General features: G+C 40.4%; 1 protein-coding gene and 1 long non-coding RNA gene across 3 annotated transcripts in view; both read left to right on the top strand.

The window, feature by feature from the left end:
• COMMD10 (COMM domain containing 10) overlaps positions 1 to 6,068 on the top strand; it is a 205,822-nt gene extending 199,754 nt beyond the window's left edge. For both annotated transcript variants that reach the window (XM_032425352.1, XM_032425351.1), the window contains 2 exons: positions 2,562 to 2,621; positions 3,350 to 6,068. In XM_032425352.1, coding sequence (XP_032281243.1) covers positions 2,562 to 2,621; positions 3,350 to 3,388 — 99 coding nt within the window. In that variant the 3' untranslated portion in view covers positions 3,389 to 6,068. The remainder of the gene's footprint in view (positions 1 to 2,561; positions 2,622 to 3,349) is intronic.
• A 131-nt stretch (positions 6,069 to 6,199) lies between these two features.
• Positions 6,200 to 13,590, top strand: part of LOC116645145 — a 29,775-nt gene continuing 22,384 nt past the window's right edge. The window contains exons 1-2 of the long non-coding RNA XR_004301913.1: positions 6,200 to 8,472; positions 9,085 to 12,172. This is a non-coding gene — a long non-coding RNA (uncharacterized LOC116645145). The remainder of the gene's footprint in view (positions 8,473 to 9,084; positions 12,173 to 13,590) is intronic.

The following is a 13,590-nucleotide window of genomic DNA, read 5'->3' as shown; positions in this document are numbered from 1 at the left end:
TTCATAGAGCTAGACAATCCAAGCACCCCTGAAATACTAATAATTGGACTCTCGTTAAACTTAATGCACTTCTTACATCCTTGTTGGGTCTAGACTGCCACTGATTTGTGTCCAGACATGAAACTGAAGAGAAGTTGTTTGAAAATATGCTTCCTTAGTGAACAGAACCTTCCATACATTTTCTGAAGAGTAAACAATGAAGCTAGAGAGTTGATTGTGGTTTGATAAAGCAGATTTGTGACTTTCTAGTTAAATTCTCAAAAAAGGCTAAGAGTATGTTTTCCTCCTAAAAACATCATGGTCCAAGGAAGGATATTGATCACACCCATTCCTGATATTTGTGGGACCTAAAGCAGGAGTAAAAATGGAGGCCTTGGGCCATATATCTAAATTTAAAGTCATAAATAAAGTTACCACACTACTAAGTAAATGCAATCTGTACTCCTTTCTTGATAATATACCTTAAGTAATGTCCTGGAAGGTGAGATTTAGATTTAGAATTCTTGGGCTCTCTGGGGTTCCATGTCAGAACATGACAATGTGGGGAGTTGGCTCTTAGCCAGCCCCCCTTTCCTTTTTGTCCTACATATCTATCTGAGTTCCATCATTACCCTCCTTAAACAACTGCCCTTGGCCACCCCTTGGGTAAACATAGATTCTCAAATTCTAAGAATAATCTCTGTACACGTAGATACGGAACACTTAAAGCCACTCCTGTATTCTCCCGTATTCTCGTGGTCTTCCCTAAGTCATTGTGGGTTGAATGAGAAATGATAATGATAATAGCTATCAGTGATTATACCTGCCAGACATTGGCATAAGTTCTTTGCATATTTTATCTCAGGTATCAGCATTTCCCCTTCTTGGGGCTAAGTATTTCAGTAAAGCAAGACACTAAATATATATATACACATCTCTCGCTATATATATACATATACACATACACAACACTCAGGTGCGGATGTGCACACACGTTATTTTAGTTGTTGTTATTTTAAGAAGTATGTTTTCAAAGTCACCTTCCTTCCTTTTCCTCAGTGCAACCTTTTAGAAAACACTAACTTGAAACAAAGCAAAATCCAGGAACCAAGAACCCAGCTTAGCTGTGACCTCAGGTGTACGAACAGCAAGCCAGTTGTTCACAAACTGATTCAGTCTTCAGCCCCTCCTAACGTTTGGATTGGGGGGAAAGTAATAAACTTGCCTTGCTTTTCCATAGGGTAAACTGAGGCCTTTCTTCTCCCTTTAACTGCTGGGAGGAAATACAGCACTGCTAGATAATGCTGATTTGAACCTTTGGAGGTTCAATGATGTGTGTCAGTTAGCCTACTACTTTTTTATCCTTCCTAAAGGATGAGGCTTTAAAGCAGATATGCTGCTTGATTCATTTTAAAGCTTAACTACCTAGGTAGGTATTACAGGAGCAAAGAAAATGTGTGGAATTTGATCCTCTGTACCTTGGCTTCTTGAAAAGGGAGGTGCCATATCTGAACATAGCCCCATTGACTCTCCTGGAGTTAGCTGGAGATACTTTGTTTTGAAAATGTTGGCTTTGTAAGTAGAAATGGAAACCATTAAAACAGATAAGACAGAGAAAAGGAGCCATAGAAACAGAAGGAGAATTAGGAGAATGTTGGAAATGACCTCAAGCAATTACGTACATGAATTCATGTCTCTTTTCAACCTGTGTCCACTTCTTCAGTTCATGGTGCCCGTTGGATGTCCCGTGAGCACGACAGTGTGGTCAGAGCAGGAAGCCCATTCTTGGCCTTCTCTCCTCATTAACTTTCATTTGCCAGAGATACCTTGAATAAGGTTTGACCAATCTTTAGGAACTACTTTAAGTGTTCCCTCAGTTTACAAAGTCAACCCAAAGCAGGTTGGTGTGGGCCGGATTCCTGTTGCAGTCTGCCGCACCATCGTGCAGACGTGCCCAGTATCCCTCAGCACCCACGGCTCCCGTGAAGGTTCCCCCATCACATCTGAGGCGAAAGGAAGGAGTGTGGTTAAGTCTCCGCTTTGAAGCTGTCATGTTAATTGTGAACTTTTGCTGAGTCTGTACGTTAGAAAAGGTGACCATCTCAGCATGTTAAGATCGTAACTGCTAGATTAATGCTCGGAGGCAGCAGCTGTGCTGACGGGAGGCATTCATGGCCGGATGAGTTCAGTCACATATGCTGCCTCCAGTGTCTTTGAGTAATGCTATTTGCTAGATTCCGAATGGACTGCTGAGAAAGATGAAATGCAATCTCCTATATTATCTCTATCTTGAAAAAAAAATAGGTAATGAAATTGTTCTCTTGCTGGCTTCTATTTTATTAACCTTTGTGTAGTCAACGTAAAGAACAAATGTCCCTATAGAGTTGAAACCTTTAGCTAAAGTGGAGTGTCATTAAGCGCATCTGTGAGTTCTAGCAACAGTGGGGTTGAGTGGAGCAGGTAAGTATTTTTTTAAAACCAGTCAGAGAATAATAGGGCGTATTCTGGGGCTAGCTGGAGAGAAGAAACTGCAGTGTGCATTGTATACAACTAAATTCGTTCTTTCTTTTTCTTCCTTACAGAGCGTGGAGAAAGTTCTTGTGGAATTCAGTCACAAGGAATTGTTTGATTTCTATAACAAGGTCTATATTTTTAAAATAATTTCTGCTATGTGGGGTTTTACGTAATGTTGCCTTCTTTTTATGAATTCTTATTTTTAAGTGACCTGTTATGGAGCTAAGTTCTTTAAACATCCCTTGTAAACACCGTATGTTTCACGGCGGGAAGCATTGCCGAGCCGAAGAGAATCTGACAAACTAAATCAGAAAGAAAGTGGAAATGGTTTTAATTAAAGCTATGGGATTGTTACTTTAAAGCAAAGCATTCAGTAATGAACTATGTGGTACCTAGCCACACTGGCACTTTAGCTATATTTAACATTAAATATTTTAATTTCTGGGCCCAAGAGGAAAGGGAGGTGCCAGGCCTATAAAGATTTATCTTTGAGTGTTTGTCATGTTTCTTTCCAAATCCTGACTTTGTGAGCCAGGAAGATGCACTCCCCCACCCCCCAACTTCAAAAGTCTTGTGTAGTGATCATTTAAATTAAAACAGCTGAGTGTACTTAAAATAGTAGAATTTAGAAATCCTCCTTGGCACATTGGAAAACTTAGATCGCAGCCATGAATTCTAATACCTTCATATGAAAAGAAAACTTTCCTACGTGGTGAATCTGTTGCTGTGTGAATGGATTTAATATGCATGGTTGCCGCTGCCAATCTGTCCCTCCCCTGGGCAAGTTTCTGAGCAGCCCTTCATATGCATTTCTCGCCTTTCAGCAACTTTTCTCTTGTTTTGTCTTTATGAATAGCTGGAGACCATACAAGCGCAGCTGGATTCCCTCACATGATGTTCCTGAAGACTGGCTTCTCCATCACACTTCTGCCACCTCATCATTCTGCACTGACGATGGGCCGCCAGGTTATGTTTTCTGAAGGATTCAGTAGCTTTCTTCTTGTAAACGACAGGGCTTACCGCTTCTTAGAGAAATAACAGCCAAGGGAGATCATTGTTTCGAGAGCTTCTAATACCCATTCTCTCCTTCTGTGAGCCAACGGCAAACAATTGTAAAGAATGCTTTCGCTTAAAAGGAAACAGTAAATACCATATTGTTATTACTGTCTTGTTTTTGCTTTATTGCCTGACCTGTTCATTTTTTACATATTTGATGACACCTTTATGTATCAAGGAGGGTCCCTGGATACAAGGGATAATGTGTACCTTAGAATACAAAACTCTGGTAATTACCTTATTAAAGCAAGAAAGCAACCAAATGCAATCAGATACTCTATTTTTCCTTGAGTATAATGATGTTTTGCTTGGGAAATAACATAGGAAAGAAATTTAAAAGAGAGCTGGTAGTAGTGTATCAGTTAATTCCAATGTGAGCTTCTCAGTGCACTTTAATTTTTTTGTCTGAGTGTAATGATCTAATAATAGTCCAGGTTTCTGTGTGCTTTTCTTTGTGCTGCAAATTAATAATGATTCACTTCATAGTAAGGGAGAGATTCAGATCATAAATAAAAATAATTGTCATGAGTGCTAAGTCATTATCCTTAAAATTTCAAAACAGATACCTTTTACATTTTCTTTCTATAAATATGTTAATTAATTGTAGTCAATAAAATGGTTATGTTTTAGAATTAGGTGAACTGAAGTACACAGTATTTTATGCTGTGACTATATATAAACGTGAGTATGGTTGCCTATAAAAAAATATTACCAGTTGGATTTTTTATGAATGAAATATTTGTTCTCTATAGTTTCCACGAGAGAAACAGAGCCGGTAGGAGTGGGGAGTTGGGAGGGGAGAAATTGAGGGTGACATAGACATTGATTTGAGTCAAATGTGACTTTCTTCATATGGAGGAATTTGATCTCAGAAAGGTCCTATGGTTAAACAAACAGCCATTGAAATTAAATCACAGTCCTTCTATGAGGTATCTGCGTTGAAGGTCTCTCAAATAAATGTTCAGTGTATGGAGTTTATGCCCTTGTTTGTATGTGTGCTCTATGTTGTTGCTTAGAACGATTGGGAGTTTGGATGATTTCAGAAAGTAGTATTATAGTTGCTGTCAGTAGTTGATTAATTTGAAAAGTTTTGTTAACTTAAAACTTCCATTGATAAGATATCTGGAAGACGTGTTTCTAATACAACAGGTTTTATTTCCATATGTAGCTTATGGGAGCTGTCTTATTTTGTTACACTCTGTTCTGCCAGTTCCAGAGGGAAAAACCTGACTACTTAAACATTTTGGTAACTATTCCTTCAGACTTCTTATATACAAAAACACATACATCATCTCAAGTTGAATTTGTTAGGGCCTCCTGACAGTGACCATATGGACAGGTAGAAGTTTTTATTGGTTTAATGGCCAATTTAACTCCCAGTGTAGGTATCTAAATTAAACGTGACAGTCCAAAATGAAATTCTCGATTAATAGCTCATTTTATGCTCCCTAAAAGACCTGGTTTTATACTCTCTAGGAGTATTATCTAGAACTGTGCAAAAATGCGGTAAATGGTTTCCTCTCGATGAGTCTAGTTCAAGAAAGTCTGACCAAAGGCATTGAAGAAAGGACAAGTAGAAGGTCTAATTCCAACTGAGAAACATAACTATTCCCAAAATATATTTAATTGCAGATCATGTCATTCTTTAAGGCACCAGCATTGCTATGATACACAGATCAAAGAAAATACCATTCCCAAACAGTACTGAATACCTGTGACTTTTTCATAGATATAGTGGAGTTGGAGGGTCAAGTGCTGGAACCTCCTCTCTTAGCACTCTTACATGAGTGCCTGACAAGAGGACTGAACACAAATAGACTTACTTGCTAGAAAGGAACCAATGTACTATTTTTACACCTACTACAGATAATACCTGCAATGCTCCAGTAGTAATTTGTGATTCTTTTTAATGATGAAAAACCAAAAATCATAAAGAAATAACCTAAAAGTATAGACTCTTATCATCCAAAATGGCCATTTAATGACATTTTGGTAGATTTTACTGTAGTGGGGTTTTTTCTACCCATATATCTTTCTTGTTCTTTTTTCTTCCTTTCCTAACACGTTGGAATAATGCCATAAATACAGTTTAATACTTTGCTTTGCTTGTGTAACATTATACATGAGCATTTTTCCTGTCCTTATTATCTAAAACAATTTTAATGTAGTTACCCAATCTGCTGTTGGACGTTTAGACTATTTCCATTTTTCTAACATACTATAGAACTTATTGATGGCATATCTTTATATCTATAACCCCTGGACCACATCTGTCATTATTTTATTAGTATAGATTACTAGAGGTGGGATTACCTAAGAAGTATGAAGATTTATTTCCTATTTTTATCTTTAATGGTATTTTATTATAAAAATCATGGTTGCCCATAGTAAAAAAAAAAAAAAGTTCCTGTTTTGCCAGTCTCAATCCCACTTCCCAGAAATGCCCACCTAACCACTTGGAAACTTTTGGTTTATTTCTTTTCAGACATCTTAGGCAAATACATACACACACACATGCCTTTTTGTGTATGCTTTTATGTTTTTACTTAAACATTTATTTATGTGTTTGTTTATTTTTAAGTAGGCTCCATACCCAACATGGAGCCCAACACGGGGCTTGAACTCACGACCCTGAGATCAAGACCTGAGCTGAGATCAAGAGTCTGATGCTCAACTGACTGAGAAACCCAGGCACCCCTACTTACATTTATTTTAAAGTCATTTTGCATATTGTTGAATTCTTTTCCCAAAGGCCCATATCCGTTTATACTGTCACCAACAGTGAAGGAGAATTCACCTGCCTCAAGACAACTTCATCACTCTTTTCTACTACTGCACATTTCGTTCTCCACATTCTCCTTAACCTGGGACCAGGTTTTGGGAAGAGCATTGGGTGAGAGAGAACTGGACACTGGAACATCACTAATTACTTGGGCTATGTCACATTGGTAACTCTAGAAGGATCGAAGAGGAGATCTCTTCTATAATCAGCAAATGTGAGAGGTACTAGCACGGTATTTAAGTGTAAGGACACTGAAGTCAGACATTCATTTCCTCAACAAATATTCAGTGAGTGCCTATGATTCTAGGAATTTCGTAGGCTAGCACCGTGTTAACAATGATGAAGAAAATAAATATGGTTCCTGGCTTCTTAAAGCATAATATGTTAAACAGTCAATTTTTTAAAAAGCAAGAAAATGTAATAAATTGTGAACAAGTATGGGATGAAAAATAATTGGTTTCTATTTAGAGAAAAAGATAGGACCAAACTTAGATCGGGGCATCAAGGAAATCAAATCTCTCTGAGGAAGTGAGATTTGAAGTGAGTCCTGTGGGATGAGGTAGAACAAAGCAATTGAAGAAGAGAGTAAATAATAGAAGACTAGAGTGAAAAAGCATTCTGGACAATGAGAATGGCCCATGCAGCGTCCCAGAGATTGGAAAAGGCTTAGCACCTTTCAGGAACCAAAGAAGATCCATGTGACCAGAGTGTCGTGGACAAGGAGAGAGTAGAATGCGTTACAGTTATGAGGTAGTCCTGTCACCTCTACTGCCAAAATGGCTTGCAAATGTATCTCCAGGGCACTGCCATTTCCAGGCTATACCACCATCTTTGCCCTGGCCTTCCTGCCTCTGCTCTACCCCTCTTCAACCCTCTCTTCACACAGAGCTGATATTTCTGGAACATTAGTCACATTAATTACACCATCTCTCTGCTTAGAACCCTTCAAAGGCATCCTATTACACTTGAAATAAAATTTAAGTGTCTGGACCCTTGGGACAGACTAAGAGTCATGTCCTAGTTCCACTACTTTTTGTCATGCTCAATTTGCTCAAGCTCAGTTTCTTCATCTTTGTAATGGGAATAAAAATAATCTACATAACATGGGAGTGTTCATGTAGATTAAATGAGACAATTCATGTTAAACAACATAATTCCTGATTTGCAATAATCACATAATAAATGTTGGCTGTCATTTCGTAATCATTAAGAAAATGACCAGGGTTTCTATTGAAATTGTTCCAGGTAGGTTTGAATTTAAGTCGAAATTGCAGAACCCTTGCTACGGAGCCGCTTCCCTTTAAATTTACTTGGAGGTCTAATAAAAACTCTATCCCATGATCACCAGTTTCAAACATGATGCCAGTCTATCTCACTTTTAATTTTTTATTAACATGGTAAGATAATCTATCTATAGATATAAGATATCTGTATCTTATGGGATAGGATCAGAATATGAAATTTTTCTTCTAGGACTCTCTTTCTGTATAGCTCTCCTGGCTCTGACCAATCTTTTGCTCTAACTCTGTTCTTTGAATTTCTGTATCTTACCTTAAACAATGTCTTCTACACCTTATTCATTATTCCAGGGGTCAGCAAACTATGTCCAGCCCATCCTTTGTTTTTATCAAGTTTTATTGGAACAAAGCTATGGTAGACAGACTCCCAGTCATCCCTGCCTTTTGGTATTCACATTTCAGTACAGTCCTCTGTCCTCGACTGTGGGCACCACCTGTTACTTGCTTCTAACCACTCAAATGTGGCAAAGGAAATGGGATGTCACTCCCCTGGTTGTTGCATTATGTAAAATTCTATTGTGCCACCAAACTTACTCTAGAGATTTTTTTCCCTTCTTGGCTTGGAAGAAGCAAGCGGCCATGTTGTAAGAGGGGCTGTGGGCAGAACCATATGGTAAGGAACTGTGGGTGACCCCTAGGAGCTGAGGGCGACCAGCAGCCAGCAAGAAACCGAGGCCCTACGCCGGCAGCCCCACAGCCACGGGAAATAAATTGACAAACAACACGAGTGAGTTTGGAAGTGGACTCTTTCCCAGTCAAGCCTGCAGATGAGAACGCAGCCCAACTGACCATGATTGCAGCCTTGTGAGATTCCCCGGGAAGGACTCAGACTCCTGACCCACGGTAATGAGATAATAAATGTGTGTTGATGTAAACTTGTAAATGTATAGTAATTTATTTTACTGTAATGGATGTGTAAAACAACAGCCATACTCTTTTGTTTACATACAGTCATATAGCCTATGACTCTTTTGCTCGACGACAGCAGACATGAGTAGTTGCCACAGAGAGTATGTGACCCAGAGAGCCTAAAATATTTACCATGTGGCTCTTGAGAGGAAAAGTTTGCTGATGCATGCTTAGACCATGCTTCCCTGGGGCCTGCCTGGAGGATAGAGCAGTTGGCAGGGGATACAGAAATCTGTAAGGTGGATGTGGTGTATCTTTCCATAGCAGCACTTTAATTTTTGCCAGCCACATGGCCATCAATTGGAAATTATATTTTCTTTTTTTTTTAATATATATTTTATTTATTGACAGAGGGAGAGAGAAAACAAGAGAGCACAAGCAGGGGGAGCGGCAGAAGGAGAGGGAGAAGCAGGCTCCCTGCTTAGCAGGGAGTCTGACATGGGGCTCGATCCCAGGACCCCAGGATCATGACCTGAGCCAAAGGCAGACGCTTAACCGACTGAGCCACCCAGGCGCCCCAGTAATTTTATTTTCCATCCTCTGCAGCTCCTGCAGCCACGTGACTAGGTCTTGCCAGTGAAATGTGAGTGGAAATGACATTCCTCTTTAGTTTTCTTTCCCCTTTCTAGGACTAAAACATAGATCTGGAGCTGGGTCAGCTTTGACTGAGCAGACAAGGATAATGCCATAAGGGGTAGGGAGCAACAAGATGGCAGGAAGCTGGGTCCCCAGGGTAGGGAGCAACAAGATGGCAGGAAGCTGGGTCCCCGGGGTAGGGAGCGACAAGATGGCAGGAAGCTGGGTCCCCGGGGTAGAGAGCAACAAGATGGCAGGAAGCTGGGTCCCCAGGGTAGGGAGTAACAAGATGGCAGGAAGCTGGGTCCCCGAATGTCCTATGGAGCAGGGCTGCTATTAGGCGCTTGACAAGCTGCCATCTCTACACCATCACATGAGGAATTCATCGTCTCCTGTGAGGAGCTCTACTTGGGATCTGTTTGATTGGACAGCTTAGCCTAGAGCCTAATATGGGGGCAACGTGATTTTAATTACTTATTTAGAGCATTTACATTTTTTAAAGAGACACGAATGTTTTATGGCATAGAGTTCAAAATACATATACATGTTAAGGAGAAAATGGGAAGCGTTTAAATATCTTTTGCTTGCAACCTGCAACTTCAGGCTAAACCCTCAGAGCTACTGGGAAGATATATTTACCCTCCTCCCCCAACGTGGTTCCTAGGAAGGAAAAGTTTGAGAAGCCGTGGGTGTATATCGTAAATTTCCCCCCAGAGTCTTCACAGAATCCTTTTTCCACTGTTGAGGAAGAGGGCCAGGACAATTCTGACTTTTTCAGGCTCATTAGTCAGAAGCTGCTCAGGAATTAGAATTTAAGTTTCAGATGAGTCCATTTTGCTTCCCTGAAACTTTGATTTTTGTCATCATTATGCAAATAGTTCTGCTCGATACACCAGCCTCATTTAATGCTAAAATTAGGAACACATTAATTTGAAGGATTTTATAGTAAAGCTTAATGGCATTTATAATTTTAGAGAATTTCAAAGATTTTATCATTGCTTCTTCTCTGCCTCCCCCCTCCCCATACATGTACTTTTGAAGCTTTTAATAGTCTTTTGCTTTTCTCTGAGGTGTAAGGTTGTACTAGCTGCCAAAGGCCTACGATTTAAATCCAAGCGATGGCAGTTTTCACAGTCTGCTTTGTTTGTTGTATTTGAAATGAAAAGTTAACAGTTTTTCTTTCAAAAAAAATAGTCTGCAAAGACAAGACAGCTGAAGCAGGTCCAGTCTAAAAATCTGTAAGGAAGAGGATGCTACAGGATTAGTGAAACTGGCAGGAAAAATAATGAATATATAATAAGGTTCCCTTTGTAAAAACCAGAGTTCAGTCATTTTTAGCATCTTTTAATGAGAATCCGAGACTCTCATTTTCTAAATGACTTGGGTTTTTAAACTACCTTTTCTTCAAAGGAATCTAGGTAAAGCACAGAAGGGGAAAGCAGTTAATAGCAAATGTAATAGTTGCACTTATTTCTGGAACTGAGTTTTAAAGAACACAATACATCCCACCTGAATTGTTTAAGGAAAAGTCAATAATAAGGTCTTTCTCATCTGTAATAAATGCAGATTTGCTGCGAGGCTTGGAGCTCGGTGATTTCTCAAGGTCTCTCCCCATCCCTCCTAGCCTCTGATCCTGCTAGATTTTCTTTGTGCTCTGGTTCCTGTCCACATCTCACTTTTTTCCTGCAGGGTTATTTCAGATTCTTCTCCCAGGCTCCTTAGGAACAAAGCAAAAAGCCGTCCCCAGAAACAGGCTGCTGTATCCCTCCCACCTTGGAAGCTTCCGCATCCCTCCCTGTCCAGAAATGTAGTTATGCTCTGGTAGCAGAGCACAGTAATTTTCCAGGTGATTGGAGAAAGTAGTGACTCATCCGTCCCTGGCCATGTGCTCTACTTTGCAGTCCAGCCTCTCGCTCTTTTACATGCTGATGTCAGTCATCCTGTGAGCATCAAGGTCCTTAGGAAATAGTGGCTGAGTGAATTAACAGCATATAACTAGTTTCTCTCCCCATGCCTCACTTATTTGCATAGTACCATCTGAATCCTTAAAAACAAACAGAACCATCCTAAATCTCGGATTTACGAGAGTATTTTTCAAACTGATTTAGCAATACATGGGGGCATCCCACGGGGGAGGAGCCACATCTGTTCTGGGGAGGATCTCCTGAAAGTCACCGAGCAGGAGAGGTTCATGGAGAGAATAACAGCCCACAAACCTGCTAGAGACCCAGTTCTCTCCCATCCAGAATGCTAGAGCCCATTCTCCCACTGCTGTGAGATTTATGATGGTCACGAAGTTGACCTAGACATGTGTTTGGTGCCATGCTGTGAAGACTGGAAAGCAATGACGTTCCTACCAAATTCAGAGATGATTTATGGGCCAGGGGCAAATGAAGTGCCCTGGAAAGACATCAGCAACCTTCTTACATAGAGATATATGATTAGTGTGTATAAATTTTGTGAGCCCATCACCCAGGTTTTCATCTCCTGTGGAACAGAGTGTTCTGATTCAAGATACACACATATACACACTGCCTACAAAGAGGCTTTCCTCACTCAAGTTGGGGCAATTCAATGACACTGTTTTAGAGAGGTCTCCTCTTACCTGGCCCAGATTGTTCCAGGTTATCACAAATACCAAGGCTGGGCAAAAACCCAAAAACGTTCACCTAGACAATGCGGAATGCAAGCAAGATGCAGAGAGCCATGCAGAAGAGCCGTAGAGCAACATTTTAATTAAAAATTTCCCAAGGCAACCAACTGTGTCTTTAGATGGAGAGTCCAATTTGAGGGATTGGTTTCTTCCGGATAGGGAGTGATGATTTAGAACATCCAGCTTTACTCCCTCATGGCAGAAAAGGCCCTCACTGTCAGCGTTTTGGTGTTTCTTCCTACAGAGTATGTCCTGTACTTTACTTGTGTGATCCAAAGTGATCAGGGGAGTAATCAAAAGTCAGCAAGTTCGGATGCATCTCCTTTCTGGACTCGCGGATGACCCAGTGCAGGCACGCCTCACCCCACAGGCTTGGAGGACTCTGGGAACGGCCGCCTTGGCTAGGTATGCTGTTAACCACCCTTGTATGTTTGGGTCCATGATCTTACTCAGTTCTGCTTACATGTGTTGATAGGCGCCCTGAGCAGATGGGCCAGGAGAGTGTAACCACCATACGTGGGGTTATTCCTTCAGGCACTCTGTGGGAAATCTGCCCAAATGTACCGATCTTACACTGCTAAGGTTCCCCTCTACTGGCTTCCAAGAACCACTCCTCCCAGCTCTGAGTTTCCTGGATCATATTCCTTGGGTTAATGCTAGTCCCTTAAATGCATTTATACTTTTGGATCCCTTTTCTTTAGGGATTTAACTTTTCAGTTAAATTTACAATCTGGGTAATCTGAAAGACATTTTAATTTTTTTTTTAATCAAAATCCTCAACAGGGTTTATGTTAAAACAAAAAGTTCAAGCATTCTTACATGCTAATATCATTCTGCTTTAGCCCTTTCTCTGGCCTACTTCGGCATTGTATGCAATTTTATATATCTGTCTTTATTTTTTTTTAATTTTAGTTCCAGTAAAGTTACCATACAGTGCTTAATATTAGTTTCAAGTGTACAACATAGTGATTCAATACTTCCATACATCACCCAGTGCTCATCACAGCAAGTGCACACCTTAACCCCCGTCACCTGTTACCCCCATCCCCCAACCCACCTCCCCTCTGGTGACCATCAGTTTGTTCTCTGTCATTAAGAGTCTGTTCTTGGTTTCTCTCTCTCTCTCTCTCTCTGTCTTTTTCCTTTGCTCATTTGTTTCTTAAATTCCACATATGAGTGAAATCATATGATATTTTTCTTTCCCTGACCAATTTATTTCGTTTAGGATTATACTCTCTAACTCCATCCATGTCATGCAAATGGCAAGATTTCATTCTTTTTTTTATGGTTGAATAATACTCCATTGAATATATATGCCACATCTTCTTTATTATTCATCTATTGATGGACACTCAGGCTGCTTCCATAATTTGGCTATTGTAGATAATGCTGCAAAAACATAGGAGTGTATATATCTCTTTGAATTAGTGTTTTTGGTCTACGGCCATACCACCCTGAACACGCCCGATCTCGTCTGAATTAGTGTTTTTGTATTTTGGGGGGTAAATACCCAGTAGTGTGATAACTAGATCGTAGGATGGTTCTATTTTTAACTTTTTTTTTTTTAAAGATTTTATTTGAGAGAGAGAGAGAGTGAGCATAAGCAGGGTGAGGGGCAGAGGGAGAAGCAGACTTCCTGCTGAGCAGGGAGCCCAGTGTGGGGCTTGATCCCGGGACTCCGGGATCATGACCTGAACTGAAGGCAGCCATTCGACCAACCGAGCCACCTAGGTGCCCTATTTTTAACTTTTTGAGTAACCTGCATACTGTCTTCCAGAGTGACTGCACCAATTTGCATTCCCACCCACGTCCTGGCCAATGCC

Source organism: Phoca vitulina, unplaced genomic scaffold (genome assembly GCF_004348235.1).
Source record: "Phoca vitulina isolate PV1807 unplaced genomic scaffold, GSC_HSeal_1.0 scaffold32, whole genome shotgun sequence".
Lineage (NCBI taxonomy): Eukaryota > Metazoa > Chordata > Mammalia > Carnivora > Phocidae > Phoca > Phoca vitulina.
This window is presented reverse-complemented; position numbering and strand designations above follow the sequence as displayed.